This window comes from Mirounga leonina, unplaced genomic scaffold, assembly GCF_011800145.1.
Source record: "Mirounga leonina isolate KUSES-001 unplaced genomic scaffold, KU_Mleo_1.0 Mir_165, whole genome shotgun sequence".
NCBI lineage: Eukaryota > Metazoa > Chordata > Mammalia > Carnivora > Phocidae > Mirounga > Mirounga leonina.
Window position 1 is genome coordinate 48035076 of NW_023270415.1, and position 26366 is coordinate 48061441.

Below are 26366 nucleotides of genomic sequence, written 5' to 3' on the forward strand. Positions count from 1 at the left end.
GGGCTGGATCCATGGGGGCAGGGCCAGATCCATGGGGGCTGGATCCATGGGGGCAGGGCTGGATCCATGGGGGCAAGGCCAGATCCATGGGGGCAAGGCCAGATCCATGGGGGCAGGGCTGGATCCATGGGGGCTGGCAACTCTGAGCTTTACATGGGTAGCCGCTAGCAAGATCCTGAAGCTTTGCTGAATTCCCGTCAGCCCTGCCCACCGAATCCCACACTATTGCAACAGGGCTGTCTGCCAGCTGCCAGTGGGATGCGGCCATGTCTGACCTTGGCCTCCACTGGCTTCTCTCCCCTGGAGCCTGAGCAGCACCTGCAGCAGCTGACTCTCACCTCAGGCCACACAGCCCTTTGAGGTGGCTTGGGACCCACCACGCCTGGGACCTGGGACTCTGTGCGCATCAGAGCTGCAGTGATGTTTTGATCTGGAGATTCTAGGGAAAGCATGACCTCTGGTATCGGGCAGACCTGGCACAGAATTCTGGCTTTATCTGTACCACTTTAAGCAAGGAGTCGATAAGGAGTGAGCCCTGTCTGAAAGTCACCTTGACAATAGAGGCGATAACGTTTTCTTTGCTTATTATGTGTCTACCCCACTATGCTCCATGAGGCAGACTCATGTCTGTTTTTCCATGGATTGATCACCAGCACCTAGCACAGTGTCTGGCACTTAGGATACACTCAGTAAATATCTGTGGAGGGAAGGAGGAAAAAATACCTTCCCAATAGGATTCAGAGCATTAAATGACATAATCTGTGGGAAGCATAGGGGGCACGTGTGCTCTGTAAATGATGGTTTCTAGCTACCAGCTTATGCTGATTACATGATTCAGGTTTCACGATTCAACTAGTTGTGACTGTTATTCATTCATTCATTCATGGAGGAAATACTGAGAAACTGCTGCATACCACACGGACGATAGAAATGTAAAGAGTGCTGTTCTTTGGGCGCCTGGGTGGCTCAGATGGTTAAGCTTCTGCCTTCAGCTCAGGTCATGATCCTGGAGTCCCGGGACGAGTCCCGCATCAGGCTCCCTGCTCGCCGGGGAGTCTGCTTCTCCTCCCTCTGACCCTCCTCCCTCTCCTGCTCTCTGTCTCTCATTCTCTCTCTCTCAAATAAATACATAAAATCTTAAAAAAAAAAAAAAAGAGTGCTGTTCTCACCTGAAGGGGGCTCAACTAAATGTTAATACATCGTGTGCCAGATATAGAGAGCCATGAGCACACAGAGAAAGACTTTCCCAGAGGATGAGCAGGGACTAGCCAGTAAAAAAAGGCAGGCGCAGAGAAAAAATCTGGGAAGGGAAAAATCGTCTGCATCAACCTCTGTGGCCCATCGATGAAGCTGAGTCCCTGAAGATAAGGACAACTATAGCACACACAGGAGATGTGTCTGGAATACATTTTCTCAGAAACGTAAAGGTTGATTTTATCTGGATGTTGCCGTCAGTGGGTTCGACTCACTTTGAGAGAGCCGCATGAAGGACAGTGCGAGTCCTCTGAGATTTGGGGGCTCTAAACCTAGAGTCCCAAACCAACAGATGGTTGGGAATGAGAGGCAGGTGCTGCCCTAGCGTCTGAAATGTAAACAAATTGAAGCAAGTATATCTTTATGTGCTACCACGTTACAATCTGAGTTCTGAGAAGGACTGCTTGGGAAGCTCTCACCTGGACAGCTCTTAACATTGTAGGCAGTAGAGACGCGGTGTAAGGTTTCCAACACTGTCCAACACAACCACTGCCAGGTTATGTCCTTCTGAGTTCTAGCCGTACTATTGCTTTATCTATTAAAGTTACATTACTTTTTACTTCAAGCAATATTTTTGAAGATATATTTCCCAAATATGATTAGAAAATAAATATCAATGGCCCTTGCAGCTCTGATGTCTTCAAACAATATCGCCACAGCAGGTCAGCCCTCTCTGCCCCCCTCCATGACGTGATGCTTAAACACAATTCCCAGTAAGCTCTGGGGGAGGACACATGAAGCTCTAAGTTGACACCTGCCGATGGAGTGGGTTAGGGAGAGAATCGAGGTCAAGGGGATCACATCCTGTGAAAAATCTTCTTGAATACCACCAGCAGTAGGAGTAGAAATTTGGGTGCACTCAGTGAAAAGATGATGGGATTTTTTTTTTTTTAAGATTTTATTTATTTGACAGAGAGAGATAGTGAGAGATGGAACACAAGCAGGGGGAGTGGGAGAGGGAGAAGCAGGCCTCCTGTGGAGCAGGGAGCCCGACGTGGGGCTCGACCCCAGGACCCGGAATCATGACCCGAGCCGAAGGCAGACGCCCAACGACTGAGCCACCCAGGCACCCCAAGATGATGAGATTTAAAGCCATAACACCTGCCTCTTTTATTAGTTGCCTGGCCTTGGGCAAGTAACTTAGCTTTTCTGAGCCTCTGGTCCTTTATCAGTAATATTATTGGGACATAGCAATTCCTCATAAAATGAGTGGATCAATGAAGTGGTTAGAATAACAATGTTGCAAGATCACCTTATAAGCACTGAAGTATGTACAAATACTTATTATTTTACTGGGCATCAAATTTTCCTTGCAGAATTTGGACACTATCATTAACAATGAGAGACTATCAAGAACTTGACCTTGACCCTTGACCCTTCCTCAGGCAAACTGGAAGGTGCTCTTGTTTCCTATGGTGTGGCCCCACGCTAACCTAGAGAAATGAAATGAACAGAGCAGACGTGGTTGTGAGAGCCTACACAGAGTGCAGAAAGCCCAGATGCACGAGGCACCGAGAAAGGTCACATAAAACAAGGACAGCTCTTTTCCTTATTGCTGGATGACCATGCAGACCAGGGACACCCCATTCACGTGTAACAACGCTGCTCTTCTAAGACTCACATCTCAGCCATACGCCCCTCTCCTACTCTTCACCCCGCCCTCTAAACAGCACTTGAGTTTCACTGAAGACTTTGCCTGGCTCTCAGGGTCCACCCCAGGAGCAAACTCGGGGCTCCCCGCTCTTTGATACACACCTGAACACCCTGGTTCTTTCCAATCACTTTTTGTATCCAGGAGCCGACTTTTGTTTTAGCGAGGGTCCTTTTGGATGCAAATCAGGACATTTTAACTATTTTAGGCCAAAAGTAGGCATTTATGACCTTGATAATGAAAAGCTGCCCAGAATAGGAATATGGTCAGACCTTGGGGGGAGTGGAACTCGGATATTTGCTCGAGCTTTGTCATTAGAATAAAAGTGATGCTCTTCCTTTAGTTTCCTTTAGAAACAACGTAGGCAAGGGCCTGGCCCCCTGCCTGGGTCCCATGCCCTCCCACGGGCCCAGACGGATGGCGTGTATACTGGTGTTGGCAGCCCTGCAAGAGCCATGGGGCGGGAGGCAGAGCAGCAACTTCCACAGATAAGTGGCTCCAATTCCCAGAAGAAGGGCCGGCAAAGCAGATCCTGTCCTGAGTCACTCTGAGTGCAATGACTTCACAGGACAGAAGTCATGCATAGACGTTTGTGTATTGCATTCCACCGCCAGCTTCTTAGGTTCTAGACTTAGGACTCCTCTAGTGGTCACATTTTTCTGCTGAGAATCTCTTGTGGGGCCACAGTTCGAAAGGAAGAACAGATGATAAATGCACCTTCTTGGGGAGTGAGGGTAGTAGCGGAAGATGGAGACAGTGTGGGAAAGAAATGGTGGAGAATGGAGAACAAGTTTACCGGGAAATTGTACTAGGGTTATCAGTGCAGAGGGGGGTGCTATAAACTGAATGCTTGGGTCCCGCCCAGATTCATGTTAAAACCTATCCCCAGTGTGATCATGTTTGGAGGTGGGGCCTGCGGGATGGGATTGGATCATGAGGGATTAGTGCCCTTATCAGATTTTATTTATTTATTTATTTATTTGAGAGCGAGTGAGGACGAGTAGGGGAGAGGGGCAGAGGGAGAAGCAGACTCCCTGCTGAGCAGGGAGCCTGATGACACGGGGCTCGATCCCAGGACCCTGGGATCATGACCTGAGCCCAAGTCACCCTTAACTGAGTCACCCAGGAGCCCCGGGATTAGTGCCCTTACAAAAGAGACCTCAGGGAGTTCCCCAACCTCCCTACATGTGAGGACATAGTGGGTAGACAGCAGTCTATGAACCAGGAAGCAAGGCTCACGGGACATTGAATCTGTCAGCACCTGGATCGTGGACTTCCCAGCCTCCAGAACTATGAGAAATAAATGCCTTGTTTCAGCCACCCAGGCTATGGTAGTTTTTAATAGCAGCCCCAGTGGACTAAGACAGTAGGTAACCATGGATTTATAGTAAACAGATCCAATTTGTCTTATATGCCTTTTTCTCTAGCAGCATTTGGTTGCTAAAGGGCAAATATGGAAAAACTGTGATGTTTGTAACAGGGTGGGGAAATTTCCTTGATTTTTCTATGAATGGTAGAAATGCAGATGAGGAACAGAGTTCAGAGTACTGGTAAAGAATGTTAGTACTAGTCAGATGACGGATTGTGGCATCTCAGCTGGATATAAAAAGACATGAAGAAAGTTTCATGGATCGGGTGAAGGTAGATGAGGGAGAGGACTGGGGGATCCCGCTTATGTCAAAGAACAGTGTGTGTGTGGGGGGGTAGAGCTGAACAAAGTAATACCAATATGTATTTATCGTATACACAAATAGAATATACATTCCTCGAGTAGGGTAGCCCCTGCACTTATACAAAACACTCTTACTCAAAAAGGAGAAACACAAAATGATGTAGCTATGATATAGTTTATTTCAACACACTAAACCAAAAAAATAACAACTTATTTCTTTGGAAAACAAACAAAAAAAACCAACCCAAATTCTAAATAGGCAGGATTGGCTTGATTGACCCTAATGTATTTTAGCAAAAAGACTTAGGTACACCACACCTGATAAAGCTCTCTATATACACAGTAGATTCCAAATAACTGCTAAATTACCATACATTTGGAAATATCAAGACATCTTTATAAAAGAGTCAAATGCATAAGTTAACAATCTTGTGAACTTAGAAAGCCTGAATTGTTACATTTTTCTCTGTACAAAAAAAATCAAACAAACAAAACAGCCATTCTCTATCCTTCCATTTTCACCTATATTTTCCTTAACAGAATTAAGCCCCAAATTTGAAGGCTTAAATCCTTTCTTCCTAAGGCCCTAGGAATATCAAGTTTTCCTGCAAATTTGTAATTGTCTAAAAAGGAGATTACTTAAAGGGTGGGAAAAACAAAGATATACAGATTTCCCTTCTGTGCCACTCATACAGATTACACCGAGGAAGAGTTCCTGAGATGGCTGCCAAATCACTCAATTTAGTTGAAAAACATAATACCTGATGATAGGACTAAGCTGGCTTTCATGCAGCCCATGAGCAGATTTCTCTATCACTTAGTGACATTTAGCCCTTAGCTTAATCTGTACAAATGCAATCTGGGGATTCCATGACACTGTTAGCATATTTAAATGTCAAATGCAAAATTCTGAGTATCAAATAATGTATTTTTTTTAATATGCAAACTGCTGTTTTCTCCATACAGTTGGCCCTTGAACAACACGGGTTTGACCTGCGTGAGTCCACTTAAATGCAGATTTTTTTCAATAAACAGAGGACAGGACTGTAAATGTATTTTCTCTTCCTTATGACTTTCTTAATAACATTTTCTTTTCTCTAGCTTACTTTATTGTAAAATACAGTATATAATACATATAACACACAAAATATGTGTTTGTCAACTGTGTTATTGGTAAGGCTTCTGGTCAACAGTAGGCTATTAGTAGCTAAGTTTTGGGGGAGTCAAAGGCTACATGTAGATTTTCATCTGCACAGGGGGTTGGTGTCCCTAACTCCGTGTTGTTCAAGGGTCAACTGTAATCACTTTTTTATGAATAAAAAATAAAATGGCAAAAGCAGCAGAAAAATTTGATGTTCCAAAATGAGAGTTAACTAAGACAGGACTCGAGTAAGCTTGTATGTAAAAGTAATTGTTTATTATTGTATGTAATTGAACAACAAAACAGCCTTGTCTGAAAGCACTGGGTCTGTCTTCCCAAGTCTTTCCAAATCATGATTCTACATACTACAATGAAATATGTTTAATAAGTGCAATCTGTCATGAACTACGAGTTTTTACTTTCCTAAATAATGAACTTAACTACTGTAACAATGATCTAAATACATGTGCTGTTTAAAAAAAAGTTGTGAACATACTCTGAATTTTTTCTTTACCTGCAAGTTAAAAAGAGATTCCATAATTGCTTCATTCCTTAAGAGCTAAGAACCAAAATACTAAACATAATAAATAAATATGCAACCTGGAGTTCTGGAAAAGGATCTAGAACACCGAGTGTAATAAACCAGTGTATTAAAAATCCAGTATTTCAGTAATAAAACTTCTTCATCTCAATGCAGTTAGGTTTATTGCTACTATAAATAAGCTTCATATTAAGGCACCTGCCATTACCTATGAGAAAGATGTGGATTCAAAACAATGGGAATATGCACTGAAAACTTTTTTCTTTCATTCTGATATCATTGCAGATAGTCAATTTTAAATGTTCAGTTTTTGTATAGTAGTAGACACATCTTTGAACATACTACCTGAATATAGTTAAATAATTTATATAACACCTTGATTAAAGTACATGATACTTGAATGAGGAAAGACAAAATCACATCAAGATGGATGTAAAGGACTAAATACAAGAAAGATGATAATCTCTAAGAAAAAAGAATTCTCCTGTAGGGACAGTGCTATGAGCAGATCTTGGCCAAGTCATTTAACTTCTCTGAGCCTCACTCTCCCCCATCAGTAAAATGTCAATATCAGCGGCTCTTCAAGCTCCAAAGGCTGTTGTGGGATCACCCGAGGGGATATAAAATATAAAAACAGCTGGCCAACTCTGCAGCACAGAACAAACTGAACAAATAAATGTCATTGTCATAGGCTGGAAATATATCAAGTTTTGGACCTTCTCCCTAACAAAGCTATGACCTGCTCCTCTTGTACCCACTCAAGAACTCCCAGTTTTATAAAGTCAATTAGATAATTGCCAAATGAATGGAGCAAACATTTATGCACAGTGAAAATCTCTAAATTCTAGGTTGCAGAATTTTATAAAAATGTGCTGGAAGTGGAGAACCACACTGTTTTGGGAGCTCAGGCTACCTCTTGACTCCTCCTAACGATTACGAGGGGTTCCTGGCCTCTCCTCACTCAGTCTCCTCTGCAGAGACCTGTGTCTATCTGCTACTGTTCTGGAGGCAATAAAGTTCCATTATTCGGACTATACCTTGTAACAGCATAAAAGAGTTTCAAGAGTATTAAAGAAGCACAGCTGAGGTCAGTCTCAGGTACATTACTCAGCCTGGCACAAACATGAATGGTTCAGTAATTCCCACCAGGTCTCCTTAACTAAGTCCCCAACTCCTTCCTCTGAAGGCCATAGTTCTAGGCCAACTTTTTCCAAACTATGTTCTGAGGAATACCAGGTAGGTAAGATGTTAACAGGTGAAAAGCAGATTCGTATTAAGTAAGCCTGGGATATGCAGGGGGGAATAAGCTTATGGACTGCAGAATTTTTCTGTCGTTGATGTACTGACCGTATGTTCTAAAGAGGAAGGGAGGATAAACATTTCCCAGATTCATCTGACCACAGAATCCCTTTTTTCCCCCCACAAAATATCTAGAGGGGCTAACAGCTCTTAGAATACTCTTTGGGAAATGGTATTCTAGCTAATTCACCTGGGCTTTAAACATTTCAGGGCTATGTCTGGCAATAGTGACCATTTTGACTTCCAAAGGAGGAGAATAATTTTACTTACAAGGTCAACTACCAGGATAACTTCCTGAATTCCACTTCATAAGTATCCTGCCCAAAGCAACTAAGAACTAAATTTCCTTTACCACATGCTGAGGAATTCAAAGAAGTTATTCTCAAGTTAATGAGAATTATAAAATCTTTTAAATGAAATCTTTATATTCTCCCTCAAACATTAAAAATACAAAGATTTAATCTAGATCTTAAGACCTAGAATCACAATTATTTGGAGGACAGGGGAGCATTTTATCACATCACCACCATAATTAACACTATTAGTAAGTAGTAATAGTAGTGGTGGTGCTAATATTGGCTAAGCATTTATTTTGTGGCTTAATCCTCATATCCACGCGATAAATTTAGGACCTACTATTACATTCATTTTAAAGATACGCACACTGAGATTTAGAGAGATTAACCGACTTGCCAAGAATCACACAAGTAGTAAGGGTAGAATGTCGAATCATATCTGACCCCTCACCTCATGCTCTTAACCGCTACATAATACCATCTTATATTTTAGTGACAAAAGTATTTAAGTCACACGCTGATTGTTAAACAGGAAAATTAGAGTGTATTTATATAAATCCAACTTGAATGAAATTTGGTTTTAGATTTCCTCTTGAGCAAACTTCTATTCCCTAAAAGAGGTACTTTAAGTTTTTGTTTTTTGTTTTTGTTTTTTTTTAAAGCAAAGAAAAACGGACTGCTATTTACCAGTGGTAGGTTTATATATGGGAAGGGTTTTAAAAATCTGCATCCAAGGTAAAGACATTATCTGTAGTTTCTGCCATGACTGCAAAACGTTGATACTCTGCAACTCGTTTCTCAAAGAAATTGGTTTTCCCTTCTAAAGAAATGTTCTCCATAAAATCAAAGGGATTTTCTGCCTGAAAAACCTAAAAAGAAAAGACATGTCATTAGACATTCTGAAGAAGCCTAATCACACCCACAAGATAACAGATAACTAACAAGCTCAGGACTCCTAACACCTGTCTAGTCACCTATAGGATCCATTGTTCCAGAAGGTCCTAGAGGCACTCAAGGCTGATAAATTCTTTTTTTTTTTTTTTTTAAGATTTATTTATGCATTTGAGAGAGTGAGAATGAGAGAGAGTACATGAGAGGGGGGAGGGTCAGAGGGAGAAGCAGGCTCCTCACTGAGCAGGGAGCCCCATGTGGGACTCGATCCCGGGACTCCAGGATCATGACCTGAGCCGAAGGCAGTCGCTTAACCAACTGAGCCACCCAGGCACCCAGGCTGATAAATTCTAAGACAACTGAGATTACCCACTAACCTCCTTAAGAAACTATACTAGCATTTCTGGTATTTTAAGAAGAGAAAGAAGACATGTATTACTGCAGAAATGAAAAATTTAATACTAATCAAACTAAAATGTTTTTGCAGCTTGAGAGATCCAAGACACCTATATATTACAGACCTTTACACAGGTATAACCATTAGGTAGTCACATATACATGATTCTACAAAATACTGAATTACCAATAATGTACTGTGAACCTAAACATGTCTCCTTAGTTCCTAACAGATAATTAACACATTGATGTTAAGGAACCATGATGAGAAAAGATAGAATAAATTCTATCCATAGATGTCTCCAAACAAAAAGTGGAATATATGTTAACAAGAAGCTTTTTTACTACTTCTGAATTCAAGAAGCAGACTCGGCGATACAGCTTGATGAAAAACCATGAAACATTTCAGTGATCCATGAGGAACAATAAAATAGGATTTTTGAATTTAGAAGTATTCCAGCAGGGATTATGAACACCACAGATAAGAATATATTCAAATAACCCAATTAAAAATGGGCAAAGGGTCTGAACAAATAGACATTTCTCTAAAGAAGGTATACAAAGGCCAAGAAACACACGAAAAGATGCTCAAAATCATTACTCATTAGTGAGATGTAAAACAAGACTGCAATGAGATACTACTTCACCCCACTAGGATGGCTATAATAAAAAAGACTGATCGGGTGCCTGGGTGGCTCAGTTGGTTAAGCAACTGCCTTCGGCTCAGGTCATGATCCTGGAGTCCCGGGATCGAGTCCCGCATCGGGCTCCCTGCTCAGCAGGGGGTCTGCTTCTCCCTCTGTCCTCTTCCTTCTCGTGCTCTCTGTCTCTCATTCTCTCTCTCTCAAATAAATAAAATCTTTAAAAAAAAAAAAAAAAGACTGATCACAGGTGCTGGTGAAGATGTGGAGAAACTGACACCCTCATACGCTGCTGAATGTAAAACGGCGCCGTTGCTTTGAAAAATAGTCTGGCAGTACCTCTAATAATTAAAAAGAGTTACCCTATGACCCAGGAATTTCACTTGTAGTTATATATCCAAAAGAAATGAAAACATCTGTCCAGGGGCGCTGGATGGCTCAGTCGTTAAGTGTCTGCCTTCGGCTCAGGTCATGATCCCAGGGTCCTGGGATCGAGCCCCATATCGGGCTCCCTGCTCAGTGGGAAGCCTGCTTCTCCCTCTCCCACTCCCCCTGCATGTGTTCCCTCTCTCACTGTGTCTCTTTCTGTCAAATAAATAAATAAAATCTTAAAAAAAAAAAAGAAAGAAAACATCTGTCCACACAAAAACTTACAAGTGAATGTTCATATTTGCATTATTCATAATAGCCATAATAGCCAAAACTACTGAAATGTCCACCAACCAATAAATTTGGTATAGTCATACAATGCTATTTGGCTATAAAAAGGAATAAAGTACTGACACACGCTATAGCATGAACGAACCCTGAAAACACACTAAGGAAAGAAGCCAGCCACAAAAGACCATATATTGTATGATTCCATTTATATGAAATGGGATATATACAATAGGCAAATCTAAAGAGACAGAAATTAGATTAGTGGTGCCTAGGGCTGAGGTGGAGGTGGGGGAAAGAAAGGAAAGTGACTGATTGCTAGTGGGTATAGAGTTTCTTTTTGTCGGGTGCTAAAAATATTCTAAAACAGACTGTTGTGATAGTTGTACAACTCTGAATTTACTAAAAACCACTGAGCTGTACATTTGTTAATAGGTAAATTGCATGCTCTGTGACTTATATCTTAATAAAAAGCTTAATATCTTAATAAAATATATTATAAAAACTATATATATACATATACATATATATAGATTCAACAAAAGATCATATGCTGTGTGTGGTTGAGTCATAGAATTCAGTGACATTGCCTGTCAGAAATGATAGGCTAAGACGGAGTGAAAATTTGAACTAGCACGATATAGTGAAAAAAGCACTGAACCAACAGTTACAGATTCACTGGACTTTAAAAGTGGGGGTCTTCCAAAAAACCTGATTTAAATCATCCATGACATGGACAAGGGAACGAAGACACAGTTAAATTAAATGCACATATTTTTCACATAACTTGAATAATCCCAAAATCTGTATGGAACCACAAAAGGCCCTGAGTAGCTAAAGCAACCTTGAGAAAGAAAAACAAAGCTGGAGGCATCACAACCTCAGATTTCAACATATACTAGAAAGCTACAGTAATCAAAACAATAATATACTGGCACAGAAAGTAGACACTTTGATCAAAAGTACAGGAAAGAGAGCCAGGAAATAAACCCATGTTTATATGCTCAATTAATCTGTGACAAAGGAGGCAAGAATATACAATGAGGAAAAGATAGTCTTTTCAATAAAGAGTGCTGGGAAAACTGGACAGCTGCATGCAAAAGAATGAAATTGAATTACTTTCCTTCACCAAACACAAGAATAAACTGAGACCTGAAACCATAAAACTCCTTAAAAAAAAAAAAAAAAGGTAGGGGCGCCTGGGTGGCTCAGTCGTTAAGCGTCTGCCTTTGGCTCAGGTCATTCATGGTCCCAGGGTCCTGCGATTGAGTCCCGCACCTGGCTCCCTGCTCCACTGGGAGTCTGCTTCTCCTTCTCCCTTTGTCTCTCCCCCGCCTTGTGCCCCCCCGATCCCCGCTCATACTCTCTTGCTCTCATGCTCGCTCTCTCTCAAATAAATAAATACAATCTTTAAAAAAAAAAAATGACAAGGAATAACAAGCATTGGTGAGGATGTGGAGAAAGGGAACCCTCACGCACTGTAGCTGGAGAATGTAAACTGTTGTAGCCCACTGTGGAAAACCATATGGAGGTTCCTCGAAAACTTAAAAACAGAAATACCATATGATCCAGTAATTCCACTACTGAGTATTTACCCAAAGAAAACAAAAACACAAATTTGAAAAGATATATGCACCCCTATGTTTATTGCAGCATTATTTACAACAGCAGATGTGTGAATCTATCCCAAGTGTCCACCAACAGAAGAACAGATAAAGAAGATATAATATGTATGTACACACACACACACACACACACACACACACACACACTGAAGTATTACTCAGCATAAAAAAGAATGAGATCCGGGCTCCTGGGTGGCTCAGTCGGTTAAGTGTCTACCTTCAACTCAGGTTATGATCCCAGGTCCTGGGATCGAGTCCACGTCAGGCTCCCTGCTCAGCGGGAAGCCTGCTTCTCCTGCTCCCTCTGCCCTTCTCCCCGCCCACTTGTGCTCTCTCTCAAATAAATAAAATCATTAAAAAAATGAATGAGATCCTGCCATCTGTGACAAAATGGATGGACCTAGAGGGAATTATCGTAAGTGGAATAAGTCAGAGAAAGAGAAATACCATATGATTTCATTTCTATGTGGAATCTGAAAAAAAAAAAACAAAAACCCAAAACATATGAACAAACAAAAAACCAGAACAGACTCATAAATACAGAGAATGACTGGTGACAGCCAGGGAGGGTGAGGGGGAAGGATGGGTGAAATATGTGAAGGGAATTAAAAGTACAAACTTTCAGCTATAAAGTAAGTCAGTCCAGAGATGAAAAGTACAGCATGGGGAATATAGCCAATAATATTGTAATAACATTGTATGGTGACAAGTGGTAACCATCCTTATCATGGGAAGCCCTGGGTTATGTATACAATTGTCAGTCAGTTGCACACCTGAAACTAATATCACACTGTATGTCAACTACATTTCACTAATACCAAAAAATAAATTAAGTGGCTTGTTTTTGACACACAGAAGTACTCAAATATTTGTTGACTAATCCCAAACTAAAAAAGAAGTTGAAAACATCATTAATATGGCTCCTACTTAGAATTCTGTATAAATGACAACCATTTGTTAATTTAATCCCTTATTTTGCCAAAAACTGTCATTATAAGAACAGCTCTTTTTCTAGTTCCTTGAGTTCAAAGTGTAGTTCATGTATTTTAAACTGTCTTGTTTTCTTAACATACACATTCAGGCTATAACTTTTCCTTTGAGGATCTATTTGGCTGCATTCTACAAGTTTTGATATACAGTAACTTTATCATCATTTAGTTCATATTTTCTATTACTTTATATTTTCATTTTAATCGCATTTTAAAGGATATCTTCTCAATTTCTAAGAGGAAGTTTCTGGCAATCTTTCATTGTTAATTTCTAATTTTACTGCATTAAAATCTAGTATATGTGCTGCCGAAGCGAGCACTACTGCATTAAAATCTAAAAGGTCTATATAATTTCTGCTTTTTGGAATTTATTGAGATATGTTGAAGGCCTGTGGAAAAATGACATTTCATACTATGTTTAGATTTTCTTCTGTAGGCGGAATATTTTACAGATCTACAGTGATCAAGTTCCCAAAGGGAAAATTAGGCCCAGGAGTCCACAGTTTTCTAAAAAGCAGGAGAACATGGATGTAAGAGTGTGAGGATATGGTGGTCAAAGGACAGTGAGTTCACTTTAAGGCTCAAGTGAGCAAATTAATTTTCCTGTAACAAACATATTGGTATAATTTAAGAACAAACACAATTTTTAAAAATATACAGTTTATAAACTTAAGAGATCATACTAATGCAATTATAATCTTGATTTCTCCAACTATCAGTAAACATAGAATTTTATAACTAAAGTAGTAAAATATAGTTCATCTTACAAAAAGCTTTGTCCTATCTGACTCTTCCATGATGGTATTTCTGTGGTTACCAAAATATAAATGCATTACTGAGAAAGGTAATGATTTACTCCAGCATCATGGATTTCATAAGGCTTCTCATTAAATACAATTTAAACTTAACATTTCCATGTTAAGAAGTTAAAACCTATAATTTCTAATTACCATTGTATTATAGTACATAGCAAAGTTCTTTTTTTTTTTTTTAAAGATTTTATTTATTTATTTGAGAGAGAGAGAATGAGAGACAGAGAGCACATGAGATGGGGGAGGGTCAGAGGGAGAAGCAGACTCCCTGCCGAGCAGGGAGCCCGATGCGGGACTCGATCCCAGGACTCCAGGATCATGACCTGAGCCGAAGGCAGTCGCTCAACAAACTGAGCCACCCAGGCGCCCAGTACATAGCAAAGTTCTATGAATGTTCCAATTATAGAATACAACATGGTGAATACAACATGACCACTTAGTGTGAATTTACTGTATGTCTGATACTATTTGAAGTGCTTTAAGTATACCAACTCATCAACAATCCTTTGTGGTAAGTATTATTATTATCATCTCCCTCTTATGGATGAGGAAATGGGGATAAGAGGTTAAGCAACTTGCTTAAGATCATGTAACAAGAAGGTGGCAGAACCAGGATTGGAACCCAGGTAGACTGGCAGCAACCTCCATCTGTTATGTGAGCATACCTCTTTATGAAATTCAGGTATATTATCTCTGACAAACAAAATGAAAAATAACTTAAAAGACAACTGAGTTCAAAGGGTCAAATTATGACAGTTAATGTCTTCCTAATAATTATTCATATTTAAAAGTTCAGGGGTGCCCAGGTTGCTCAGTCAGTTAAGCATCTGACTCTTAGTTTTAGCTCAGGTTATGATCTCAGGGTCATGAGATGGAGCCTGTGTGGGGCTCCCCGCTCAGCCTGGAGTCTGCTTAAGATTCTTTCCCTCTCCCTCTGCCTCTCCCCACCAAGCTCTCTCTCTCTCAAATAAATAAATAAATCTTTTTAAAATATAAAAAAATAAAAATATTAATTTCTCATAGACTAATCTCACTAAACAAATAAAAGATAAACAGGCCTTAAAAGAAATACTAATATGGGGTGCCTGGATGGCTCAGTCAATTAAGAGGCAGACTCCTGATTTCAGCTCAGGTCATGATCTCAGGGTCCTGGGATTGAGCCCCATGGCAGCCTCCACACTCAGCAGGGAGTCTGCTTGAGGATGCTCTCTCTCTCCCTCTTTCTCTGCCCTTCCCCCCACTTGAACTCTCTCTCTCTCTCCCCCTCTCTAAAATAAATAAATAAATCCTTTAAAAAATATTAACATAAAAATTACAACAACATAGACCCATGGGGATTTATGAGGGTAAACATATATATATATGCATAATAAATCCAATTTATTTAAAGATAATCTTATTAAATACCTATAATTATTTAAAGTAATTTATTGAGCTTATTAATTCTAAGATTTATCAGCCTCCTACTTCTGTTATGAATTCCAAGTTTCAAAGGGTTTCACAAGACCAATTTGATCATGCAAAACAAGGCTGTCACAGACATTTTAAAAGTAAACTGGTATGTAACAAATGCTTTCAATGAAATATAGTATTTTAGTGGTCTTACTTGCCATAACATTTTAGCTAGTAGTAATAATACATTTTTAAATACCTTACCTTTGAGAATCCAAGTTCCACAAGTAATCTGTCAGCTACAAACTCAATATACTGTTTCATCAAAACACAATTCATTCCAATGAGGCCAACTGGCAAGGCTTCTGTTAAAAACTCCTGAGATATGAACAAAAACAGAATAAAATACAGAGATAGAAAAATAAATACATATTTTCCAAATAAAAACAGGATTTTAGTTTTTTAATCTTCTAAGTCCCTGAGGAAAGTATACTAGGGTAAATTCTTTCAACATGGCAATGTCCACTTGTTTAAAAATGTTTGGGGTATTACTATTCACAGTATTTCACATTCCCAAATAGCCTAAGCAAATTGAAACTATCAAACTACTGGTATTTTACACAGTAGCATTATGGGACCCTAAGGCGTTCTCCATCAAAAAAAAAAAAAAAAATGAGATACTTTGTTCTGAAATATCTGGAAAAAGATTCACCAAAGATGATCACTGTGGGGAACATGATTATGGAAGGGAATTGGGAAAGACAGAAACACACTTAACAAAGAAAATGAGAAAAAAATAAAAATGGATGTGGGGGTTGGGAGATAAATTGAACTCCATCTATATTGAAAGACAGTGGTAAAGTGTTAATAGGAGAAAAATAAAAACATTAGGGTGCCTGGGTGGCTCAGTCGGTTAAGCGTCTGCCTTCAGCTCAGGTCATGATCTCAGGATCCTGGGATCAAGTCCCAAATCGAGTCCCGCATCGGGCTCCCTGCTCAGTGGGGAGTCTGCTTCTCCCTCTGCCCCTCTTCCCCACTTTTAAAAATAAAAAAAATTAAAATAAAAACATTAACCATTTCAATTTAATTCTCAAAATGATTAAAAATACCAAAATGCATTTTATGCATTTTCTCCTTCCCAATATGAAAACCACAGCTGTTGAACTATACAGTATTTTTTTAAAAAAGAGTTTAGAGAATTTATTTTTTACTAAATAAGTCAAGCAGAGAAAGACAATTATCATATGATTTCACTCATATGTGGAACATAAGGAATAGCATGGAGGACCACAGGGGAAGGGAGGGAAAATTGTGAAGAAATCAGAGAGGGAGACAAACCATGAGAGACTCTGGACTCCAGGAAACAAACTGAGGGTTACAGAAGGGGTGGGGATGGGGGTGGGGGTAATGGGGTAACTGGGTGATGGGCATTAAGGAGGGCACGTGTTGTGATGAGCACTGGGTGTTATAAGCAACTAATGAATCGTTGAACACTACATCAAAAACTAATGATGTACTATATGTTGGCTAACTGAACATAATAAAAAATTTTTTTAAATTTTACTTTTGAACTAGTTCCTTCAAATGATAAAAAAAACATCCCAAGTGGAACATCTAGGTCTTTGTAGTTAGAGATTTTTACATTCTACATATTAAGTTTTACTATTCGCTAATTCATTGATTTACTAATTCTATAAACATTTAGTTCACGCTTCAAGCTAGATACCTTGCTCGGTTTTGAAAATACAAAACAAACAAGAAACCGTCACTGCCCTTCAATAGCTGAAAATCTAAAAAAAAAAAAATTAAACCTTAAGTAATTCAAATAGTTTGCTATGGCATAGAATGTGACAGATCGAAACAGAAAAAAACAGTCCTGAAATAGATTTTCGTATACATAAAACTTTAACATATAACATTTACTTACAAACCAAATTATAAACTGACATAATAATTGAAATGCATCATCTTTTGGTACTGTCAGGTTGACTATATACTTGCGGATATTTGCTTTGACCTATAAGTGGCAATTTCCTGAGTCAACCCAATACAATAATGGTACAAACATCAGAGAAAAAAGAGAATATGCTAATCATACAAGCTTCCCTGCTTACCTGCTCAATTTCAACAGCATTAACAATGATCTCCCTGACCCTTTCTTCTGAAGGCTTATTTACTAAGTATTGAAACATCAGGCAAGCAAAGTCACAGTGAAGCCCCTAAAATAGAAGAAAAATACCATTGTCAAAGAATGTTTAATCACCTATTTTCACACTGTCATGTGTCAGGCATCATAGAAAGTAGGTTCTAGGAATGCAACACAGAATTTCTGGAAGCTAGAAGAGGGAGTCATGGTACCAGGAACTACTTTCCCTCAAATCTTATTAAAATGCCAATTATAATAACCTATCATGAAAATTTTCCAGTGCCAGCAAGTCTTAATTTGTCAACATGAAAGATGAATTATTAACAACAAATCTGCAACCAAAATCATTTTGGAAAGGAAAACAAGGCAAGGGCTGAAATGAAAATTCTTTCATTTCTAATGTCTAAAAAAATTAAGAAATGATCGAAAACAATAAGTGTGTAAAGAAAGGGTGAAACTCAGATTTCAAAGAGACAACATTTATATTAAATGAGAATGGCTCAAGATAAAAATAAATTCAGTGCAGTGAAGACGGAAAGAATTAAGAATGCTATCTGAAGCTGTACACAGCAGAAATGACACTGTAGATAACCAAAGAAGAAAATAAACTCGTGAAGTACCTTGAGAACAGAATGGTTATGCAAATGCAAGAAATGGCATAGAGCTTTAAATAGAGAACAGAGCAAGGAGATCCAACCTACAATAATCAGGATTCCAAAACACAGAACAGGTGGCATAAAGCTGAAAACAACAGAAATAATTGCAAAAAGTCAAGACAAAAAAAGAAAGAGGCCAGAGATGATGCAGTGCCAAACAAAATTAAGCTGGGCAGAATCAATGAACATTTCTAAACTACAAAGAAAAAGAAATAATTTTGTAAGCCACCAAGGGATAAGGAGGATGAAGGAATGTGCACCTTAAAGGATTACAAATCAGTGTAAGCTTGGGTTTTTCTAAATAAATCAACAAAAGCCAAAGACAAATGAAAGATAAGACTCAAATCAACGGTTGTATTCCAAGGATTATTTTCCTGGTTATCGTTCCCAGAAGAAACCATCAGAAAAAAACCTCTCTGAACAGATAATCTTTAGAAGATTTGTTAGGCAAACATTTTTCCCAGACTGGACTCAAGAGGACACTTCAAATTACCAAAGGCTGAATATCAAATAAACCGTGAAAGCTGTTAAAGAAAGTGTTGATTAGGACTGACAGCTAGCTACCTATTACAGAGATGAGTAAATCAAAGGTAGGCACTCATATTGTTAAATCAATAAGTGAATAAAATTAATTTTGAGGTTTAAAGCAATTCCAATCAAAATCTCAATAGGATTGTTTTTAGTTAAAAGAATCGGAGACTAGAACTTAATTATTTGAACAACTAAAAAGAAAGGATAATAGGATAATTAAGTAACGTCATAGAGGTGCCAATTATCGCTATAATATAAAACAAAATCAACAATCACATCACAATATATAAATGTAGAAAATTAACATGTTATATATCTTAAATTTGCATATTATATGTCAAATGTATTTCAATTAAAAAGTCAATCTGGAAGTATAAATGGACAGAATCTTGTAAAAACAGTTTTAATGGGAAAGTTATGAGATATATACTACTAGTTATCAAAACATAAAAAACTACAATAATTAAAAGTGTTTGGGGGCACCTGGGTGGCTCACTTGGTTAAGCGTCCCACTCTTGATTTTGGCTCAAGTCATGATCTCAGGGTTGTGAGATCAAGCCATGCGTCAGGCTCTGTGCCGGGCATGGAGCCTGATTGAGATTCTCTCTGCCTCTCCCTCTGCCCCTCCCCCTCCTTAAAAAAAATGTTTGGCACAAATTTGACATATAGGTTAATGAAAAGAAAAAAAATAGCCCCCAGATTTCAGTACGTTTAAAAACCTTAATATATAATAAAGAAGACATCACAAGTCAATGGAGAAGGATGGATTACTTAACAAAGAGAACTAGAAAAATTTCCTGAGTGTATGAAATAAAATAAAATTCTCACTTAACCTATACTACATTTATATTAAATTCTATACTTACACTAAACAAAGTCCAATTATATTACAGAGCTAGATGTTATAAAGTCCAGAGGAAAATAGGTGTGATTACTTAACTAATCTCTGAAAGCTGATCACATTAATTTCAGGTTTTTGTATGTTACAAGAAAAAATAAAATTAAAAAGCAAAAGACTGGGGTGCCTGGGTGGCTCAGTCGTTAAGTGTCTGCCTTTGGCTCAGGTCATGATCCCAGGGTCCTGGGATCGAGCCCTGCTTCGGGCTCCCTGCTCCATGGGAAGCCTGTTTCTCCCTCTCCCCCACCCCCTGCTTGGGTTCCCTCTCTCGTTGTGTCTCTCTCTGTCAAATAAATAAATAAAATTTAAAAAAAAAGCAAAGGACAAACTGGGAAAATATTTGCAAAAATATGACAAAAATATTTTATATTATATTCATACAATAAATATAACAAATTCAATAAATAAACACTTATTGAAAGAGCCCTATCAGTCACTATGCACTAGGAATATATATCAACAGAAACAGAGGCAAGAGACAAGCATAGGTAAATACAGAAAAAGATACAAATGGCTAATGCCATTATGAAAAAAAGTTTACTCTAAGTAGTAATCAAATGAATGCAAATAAAACCAACAATGAGAAACCATTTACCCCTATCAACTTTGTCAAATATTTAAAACATAAATCCAAATTCTGGTGAGGTTATGGTAAGAAAAGACATGTTCATATGTTGCTGGGTGGGGCTTTCTATCAAATTTCTGGGAAGAAATCTGCAAACTAGTATGAATAACCTTCAAAATGTTCATACCTAATAACATAGTAATTCTACTTCTAGGCAATCTAGCTAAGGAAAATAATATGAAATTGGGATAACTCTTATACACAAAAGATATTCATTTTACATTATAGCAAAAGGAATAAACAAAAAACCTGGAAAAAACCCTAAATTTCCAAGTTTAGAATAGTCAAATAAGTGATACATTGTTTCATTAGAATATTATATATCTAACAAAACTACTTTTTTTAAAAACTACTCTTTCCAAAAAATGCTTGATTTCATAGAAAAATGCTCACAATGTTCTGTTAAAAAAACTCAGCTCACAAAAATATGAAAAAAGAATATTTCAAATTATAAAATTATGATGTTCATATATATCTACATAGGTTTAAATGTAAAAAACTGTCTAAAAAGAAATACAATGAAATACTAAAAGTGCTTAACTAAAAGTTAAGATTGAGTGATTTTATTCTCTTAATTCTCTATAATCACCACATACGACATTTATGATAAAAATTATTAGAAACTGAAAGGCAGGGGGCGCCTGGGTGGCTCAGTCGTTAAGTGTCTGCCTTCGGCTCAGGTCATGATCCCAGGGTCCTGGGATCGAGCCCTGTATTGGGCTCCCTGCTCCTCGGGAAGCCTGCTTCTCCCTCTCCCACTCCCCCTGTTTGTGTTCCCTCTCTCGCTGTGTCTCTCTCTGTCAAATAAATAAATAAAATCTTAAAAAAAAAAAAAAAGAAAGAAAGAAACTGAAAGGCAGGAAACAACAAAAATTATACAAAGCATTTTATGGCACTTATAAACTATTTTCACACATACCGGTTCATTTTATTTTAACAAAACCCTGTCAAGATTTATAGTTGAAGAAACTGAGGCTCAAAGAAGTTAATAACTTGACAAGGTCACTTAGAAATAAGCTGAGGGGCCAAGATTAGTGTAGTCAATACATGTGAACTGAAGGCTGTGATGGGCTAAACCCTGAGAACAGGAAGAAAAATAAGACACGGTGCCTGCACACAGGGAGCCTAGAGTCCAGCAGAGGAGAGAGGTAAGAAGTGCAGTACATGTTATGGACTCTAAGACAGGGGCAGATTCCCGTTTCAAAGGAGTACATAAAGGAAAGAGGGGTCAATTCTATCTAATTGAGTCAGGGAAGTTTTGAGTTGCCACTTGTAAGAAGGTGATCAACAGATGAGAAAAAAAACAAAGGCAGGAAGATGGAAACATTATCGCAGGCAAAGGGAGACAAGATTTAGTTACTGGCTAGATGTGGCTGAGAAAGAAAAAAGCAATCTAAAATGACTCCCAGATTTCAAATTTGGATGATTGGTTAGAAGGTAGCACCACTGAACGAGACAGGGAAAACAGAAGAACAAATCTGGGGAGAAAGATGACGAGTTTGATTTCTAAAACATTAGGTTTGAGATATCTGGAGCCTTTCAGGAGAAACTAACATGCACTTGAACACCTGGCTTTGGAGCTCAGGAAAGAATGTCTGTGCTCAAGTTTGGGTTGTTTACGAGCATCTACATGGTAGCTGATCCCATGGAAATAGATAAGATCAGCCAGGAGGTCATGTACAGTGAAGAAGAGGCCAAGGTGGGAACCCAGGATTTGGTGATATTTAAGGATGAGCAGGGGAGACTGAGGAGGGACAGTTAGAGGCAGGAGAAAAACACAATTCTTAAAAACCAAGGAAGAAATTATTTTCTATTTTCTTTTAATTACCAGGATATCTGTGTCATCATCAGCATTTTCCAGGGGAAAGAAAAATAAATGAACACCAAATAGGAATACAAATATAACTAGAAGAATACTTCATTCCTTACTTCATCTCTGCTGATGAGTTCATTGGAAAACGTGAGTCCGGGCATGAGACCTCTTTTCTTTAGCCAGAATATAGCAGCAAAAGATCCCGAGAAGAAAATCCCTTCTACAGCAGCAAAAGCCACCACTCTTTCCCCTGGGAGACGTAAAATAATTTTATTTCCTGAAATACCACATCCTGTCGACATTTGCAAACACTCATCTATAAAATACACATATTTTTACATATATTTATGCCAATATCACAACTATTTTGCCAAGAAACAAAATCAACAAATTAGTGCCATGGCCAAGGGTCTTCAGAGGAGGAAATATGCCACCTCTACCTACTACAGCAGAAGGGTATGTAGGTATGTAGGTATGTCTACTTCAAATCTTGTATCAGACATTGGACTCCTATCGGTCTTGGTATCTGGACAAAGGAGAGCTTTCCCTACTCAGAAAAAAAAAGAAGTGATTTATCTGTGCACCACACATGCCTATGAGTGTAGTATGTGCACGTAAGTGTGTGCATGTATTGGAATAGAGAGTAGAAGATAAGATTTTATGACAAATGTCTCCCTCTTTATGGTTGAGGAAGGGGAGGTTGCTGAGGTTTTTATTTTTAGAAACCTAAGATATCTTACAGATTAGCAGTAAACATTTCAAAAAACATTGCCATGCATCTGCAATTAAAAAAATATGACTCCAGCTAAAGAGAGTAAGTATACCTGTTGGATAAAATATCCCATCACATAAGCAAAAATACTATCTTCTGCTAAATATATAAGGCCCAATTTCAAAGGTTACTCACTGTTAGGCAAAGACTTTTCAGAAACCCATCTCCTAAAAGGTCTATAATGGAACCATATCTGTAACACTGTCTCTAGGGGTTGATTATAAGTCTAACCCAAACAAATGTCACCACATTGCATATGCTCAAGAGAAATATTTATATACATGTCTGTCTAGGGAGAAAGGTTTGGTCTCCAAGACTACGGGATAAAGGCAGCTGAGTGCTTGAACCAACTCCAGGCCTGTTTCATCAATAACATCATAGCTTGTATCCCAGTACTGTTACAGGACCAAACACAGAGCAGGTACTTGATAAATGTGATCTGAACTGAATCAGTGAAAAATATCTAAGCACTAGATGATAAAAGACATTACTCTTCATTCTATGAAAACTGCTAAAATCTGATCCAGAATACTTATAACTTCCAGAACAAAGGTAATTATAATATTTAAATTTCACAAAGAAAGGTGACTTACATTTAAATATTTCTTAACTGTTTCTGGTAGTCTCTAAATAGTACTCTGGTTTGTCCTCGCTCTTTTCCCTGATTATCTTAAATAAATCAATTCGGATCAATTATATCAAATACTTGTCTGTTAGTAGCCCAAACCATCAGAAAAACTTCTATAGCATTTTATTTTTACAGACACAATTTTAAAAGTCACGTTGAAAAAAATAACAGAAGAAATGTAAATTAAATAAGTACTTATTGAGTATATACTGTGTAGAAGGAATTATTATTTTTTTTTTAAGATTTTATTTATTTATTTATTTGAGAGAGAGAGAATGAGAGAGAGAGAACACATGAGAGGGGATAGGGTCAGAGGACGAAGCAGACCCCCCGCTGAGCAGGGAGCCCGACGCGGGACTCGATCCAGGGACTCCAGGATCATGGCCCGAGCGGAAGGCAGTCGCTTAACCAACTGAGCCACCCAGGCGCCCAAGTAGAAGGAATTATTAAGAGAAGAATCTTTAGTGTACTATATACTAAATACAAAATATAATAATAAATCACTATGGTCTGCTGATTTTTGAAACCAAAACTGGCTCTTTAGACTATATTTTTTAAGATGAAGATTTGTCCTTATTTTAACACATAGATTACTATCTTTTAATCTTGCTATTAGTAAGATAATGGATAGTTACAATTGATATATTCTTCATTGTCATTAAGGTAATGTTATGTGCACATTTAAATGTAAAAGAACTAGATTATAATACAAACACTGTATTAGCAATATTGATTCAATCTATGAGCATGGAATATCTTTCCATTTATTTGTGTCTTCAATTTCTTTCATTAATGTCTTAGAGTTTTCAGTATACAGGTCTTTCATCTCCTTGGTTAAATTTACTCTTAGGAATTTTATTCTTGTTGATGCAATTGTAAATGGGATTGTTTAATCTCTCTTTCTGATAGTTCATCATTATTATTATATAGAAACACAACAGGCTTCTGTATACTAATTTTGTATCCTGCAACTTCACTGAATAGTTTTTTTTATGGAGTCTTTAGGGTTTTCTATATATATCATGTCATCTGCAAACAGTGAGTTTTACTTCTTCCTTTCCAATTTGGATGCCTCTTTTTCTGCCTAATTGCTCCAGCTAGAACTTCCAATATGTTGAATAAAAGTGGTGAGAATGGGCATCCTTGTCTTGCTCCTGATCCTGAGGAAAGACGTTCAGCTTTTCATAATTGAGTATAATATTAGCTGTGAGTTTGTCATATATGGCCTTTATCATGTTGAGGTATATTTCCTCTATACTTGCTTTTTTGAGAGTTTTTATCATAATTGGATACCGAATTTTGTCCAATGCTTTTTCTGCATCTGCAGCATGGGTTTGCCCTGACAGCAAGCAATATGGAGAATTTACCTGGAGCCCCGCTGTTGTCCCATGGTGACTGCCACCCTCCTCTATTTTCTCTCTCGCTTACTTTCTTCGGTAGTTACAGAATACATGCTAGCTGCAAGCCTGTTCATCATTTTCCATCGGTACCTATCCATACTATTTTCAATGCATATTGAACACCTTGATATTTCTCTCCTTTTTTCTTTAAAGCCAGTGTTTCTCAAACCACTTGTGAGAAAATCAGCTGGGTATAAGATGCAGATTCCTCAGTCCTACCTGGGCCTCCTAAATCACTCTCTGGTGAGGACCAGGATTCTGCAGGGGTTTTCTGCAAACTCTCGGATAATTTTTATGCATATTGAGAACCATCACTTTTCTCATTCTTGAAATGAACTGAAGGCAATGCAAACATATCTATTTCTTCCCTGATATCTAAGAGGCTTGCCCCATACCTTACTCTACATCACTGGTTCTCAGCGTGTGGTCCAGTGGGTCCCTGCAAATCCACAGACTGAGGAGGTCTATGGGGTCAAAACTATTTTCATAATACTGCTAAGGCACTATTTATTTATTTTTTTACTACCTTTCTCGCATGAGTGTACAGTGGTGATTTCCAGAGGCTACATGACATGTCCACAATAATCTGAGAAGCCTGGTAAAATAGCCTTCCCTTTTCTAACTACACATCTGAATAAGACTGGGTTTTCTTCATAACTATACAAGAAACTACAACAATATTCTGCAACAAATTGAATGTGGAAGCAGATACAATCCAGTTGTCTTCTATTAAGTCAGACATTTTAAAAGCAAAATTTGGGGGAGGGGGGGATGTAGTGTTTTTTCACAAATATGTGTTATTTATAATAAAATATGGGTTTTTACTATACTTTTAAATGTATTAATAAATAATTTTTAAAGTTTGTTTTAATTTCTAATATGGAAATATCAATAACCCACACCAATAGGAGAGTCCTCAATAATTTCTGAGTACAAAGAAGTCCTGAGACCAAAAATTTTGAGACTTGCTTTCCCCATAATGAATAAAACCAGAAAGTAAAGACCACTAATTACAAAATAGGTAAGTATGAGACAGGTACTTAGAGCTATTCAAATGAAGTATCTGAATATTTTAATTAAATAAATATTTTTGAGCAACTACTATGTATAGTTTTTCAGAAACTACATATTTGCTCCCTGAAAAAAATGTGACTTTGACTTGCTTTAACTCCCTTAAATAAAAATTCATGAAAGCAGAGACAAACTGTGATTGCTACAATATTTGTGTCAGATTCTAAGTGACTTTTATTTACCTGTAATTATGTACTGACATCTTAACCTTTCAACTTTCAACTTATTAAACAAAATAGATAACAGCTTTAGATTATTTTAGGAATAATGATTCTACTAAAGGTGGACGAGGAGACATTTGTACTCCTTTTCCATTCTGGCACTTTGATTAGTACCTGATAGTCACACCACATAGAAAGTGTTATGTCAACTGAGGCAAATTTGATCATTTTTAAATTAAAGCTGTTTACCAAAAGTAGATTTTCTATCTTCTATCCATCGTAAGGCCCAGTCTGCTTTTTTCTTAACATATGGCATGGTTTCAATCGCATTAAATAAAAATTCCCTGTAAAAACAAAAGAATGGCAAAGTTATTCATTTGTTTTTCTTAATCAGAATAAATTTTCATT

General features: G+C 37.9%; 1 protein-coding gene across 3 annotated transcripts in view; it reads right to left on the reverse strand.

The window, feature by feature from the left end:
* RRM2B (ribonucleotide reductase regulatory TP53 inducible subunit M2B) overlaps positions 1-26366 on the reverse strand; it is a 55940-nt gene that overhangs the window by 11940 nt on the left and 17634 nt on the right. For 2 of the 3 annotated variants that reach the window (XM_035011663.1, XM_035011664.1), the window contains 5 exons: positions 26208-26302; positions 22043-22176; positions 17372-17476; positions 15522-15635; positions 5894-8723 (listed from right to left, as the gene is read on the reverse strand). In XM_035011663.1, coding sequence (XP_034867554.1) covers positions 8571-8723; positions 15522-15635; positions 17372-17476; positions 22043-22176; positions 26208-26302 — 601 coding nt within the window. In that variant the 3' untranslated portion in view covers positions 5894-8570. Of the gene's footprint in view, positions 1-5893; positions 8724-15521; positions 15636-17371; positions 17477-22042; positions 22177-26207; positions 26303-26366 lie in introns of those variants that run through there. The other variant, XM_035011665.1, reaches the window with a different exon arrangement.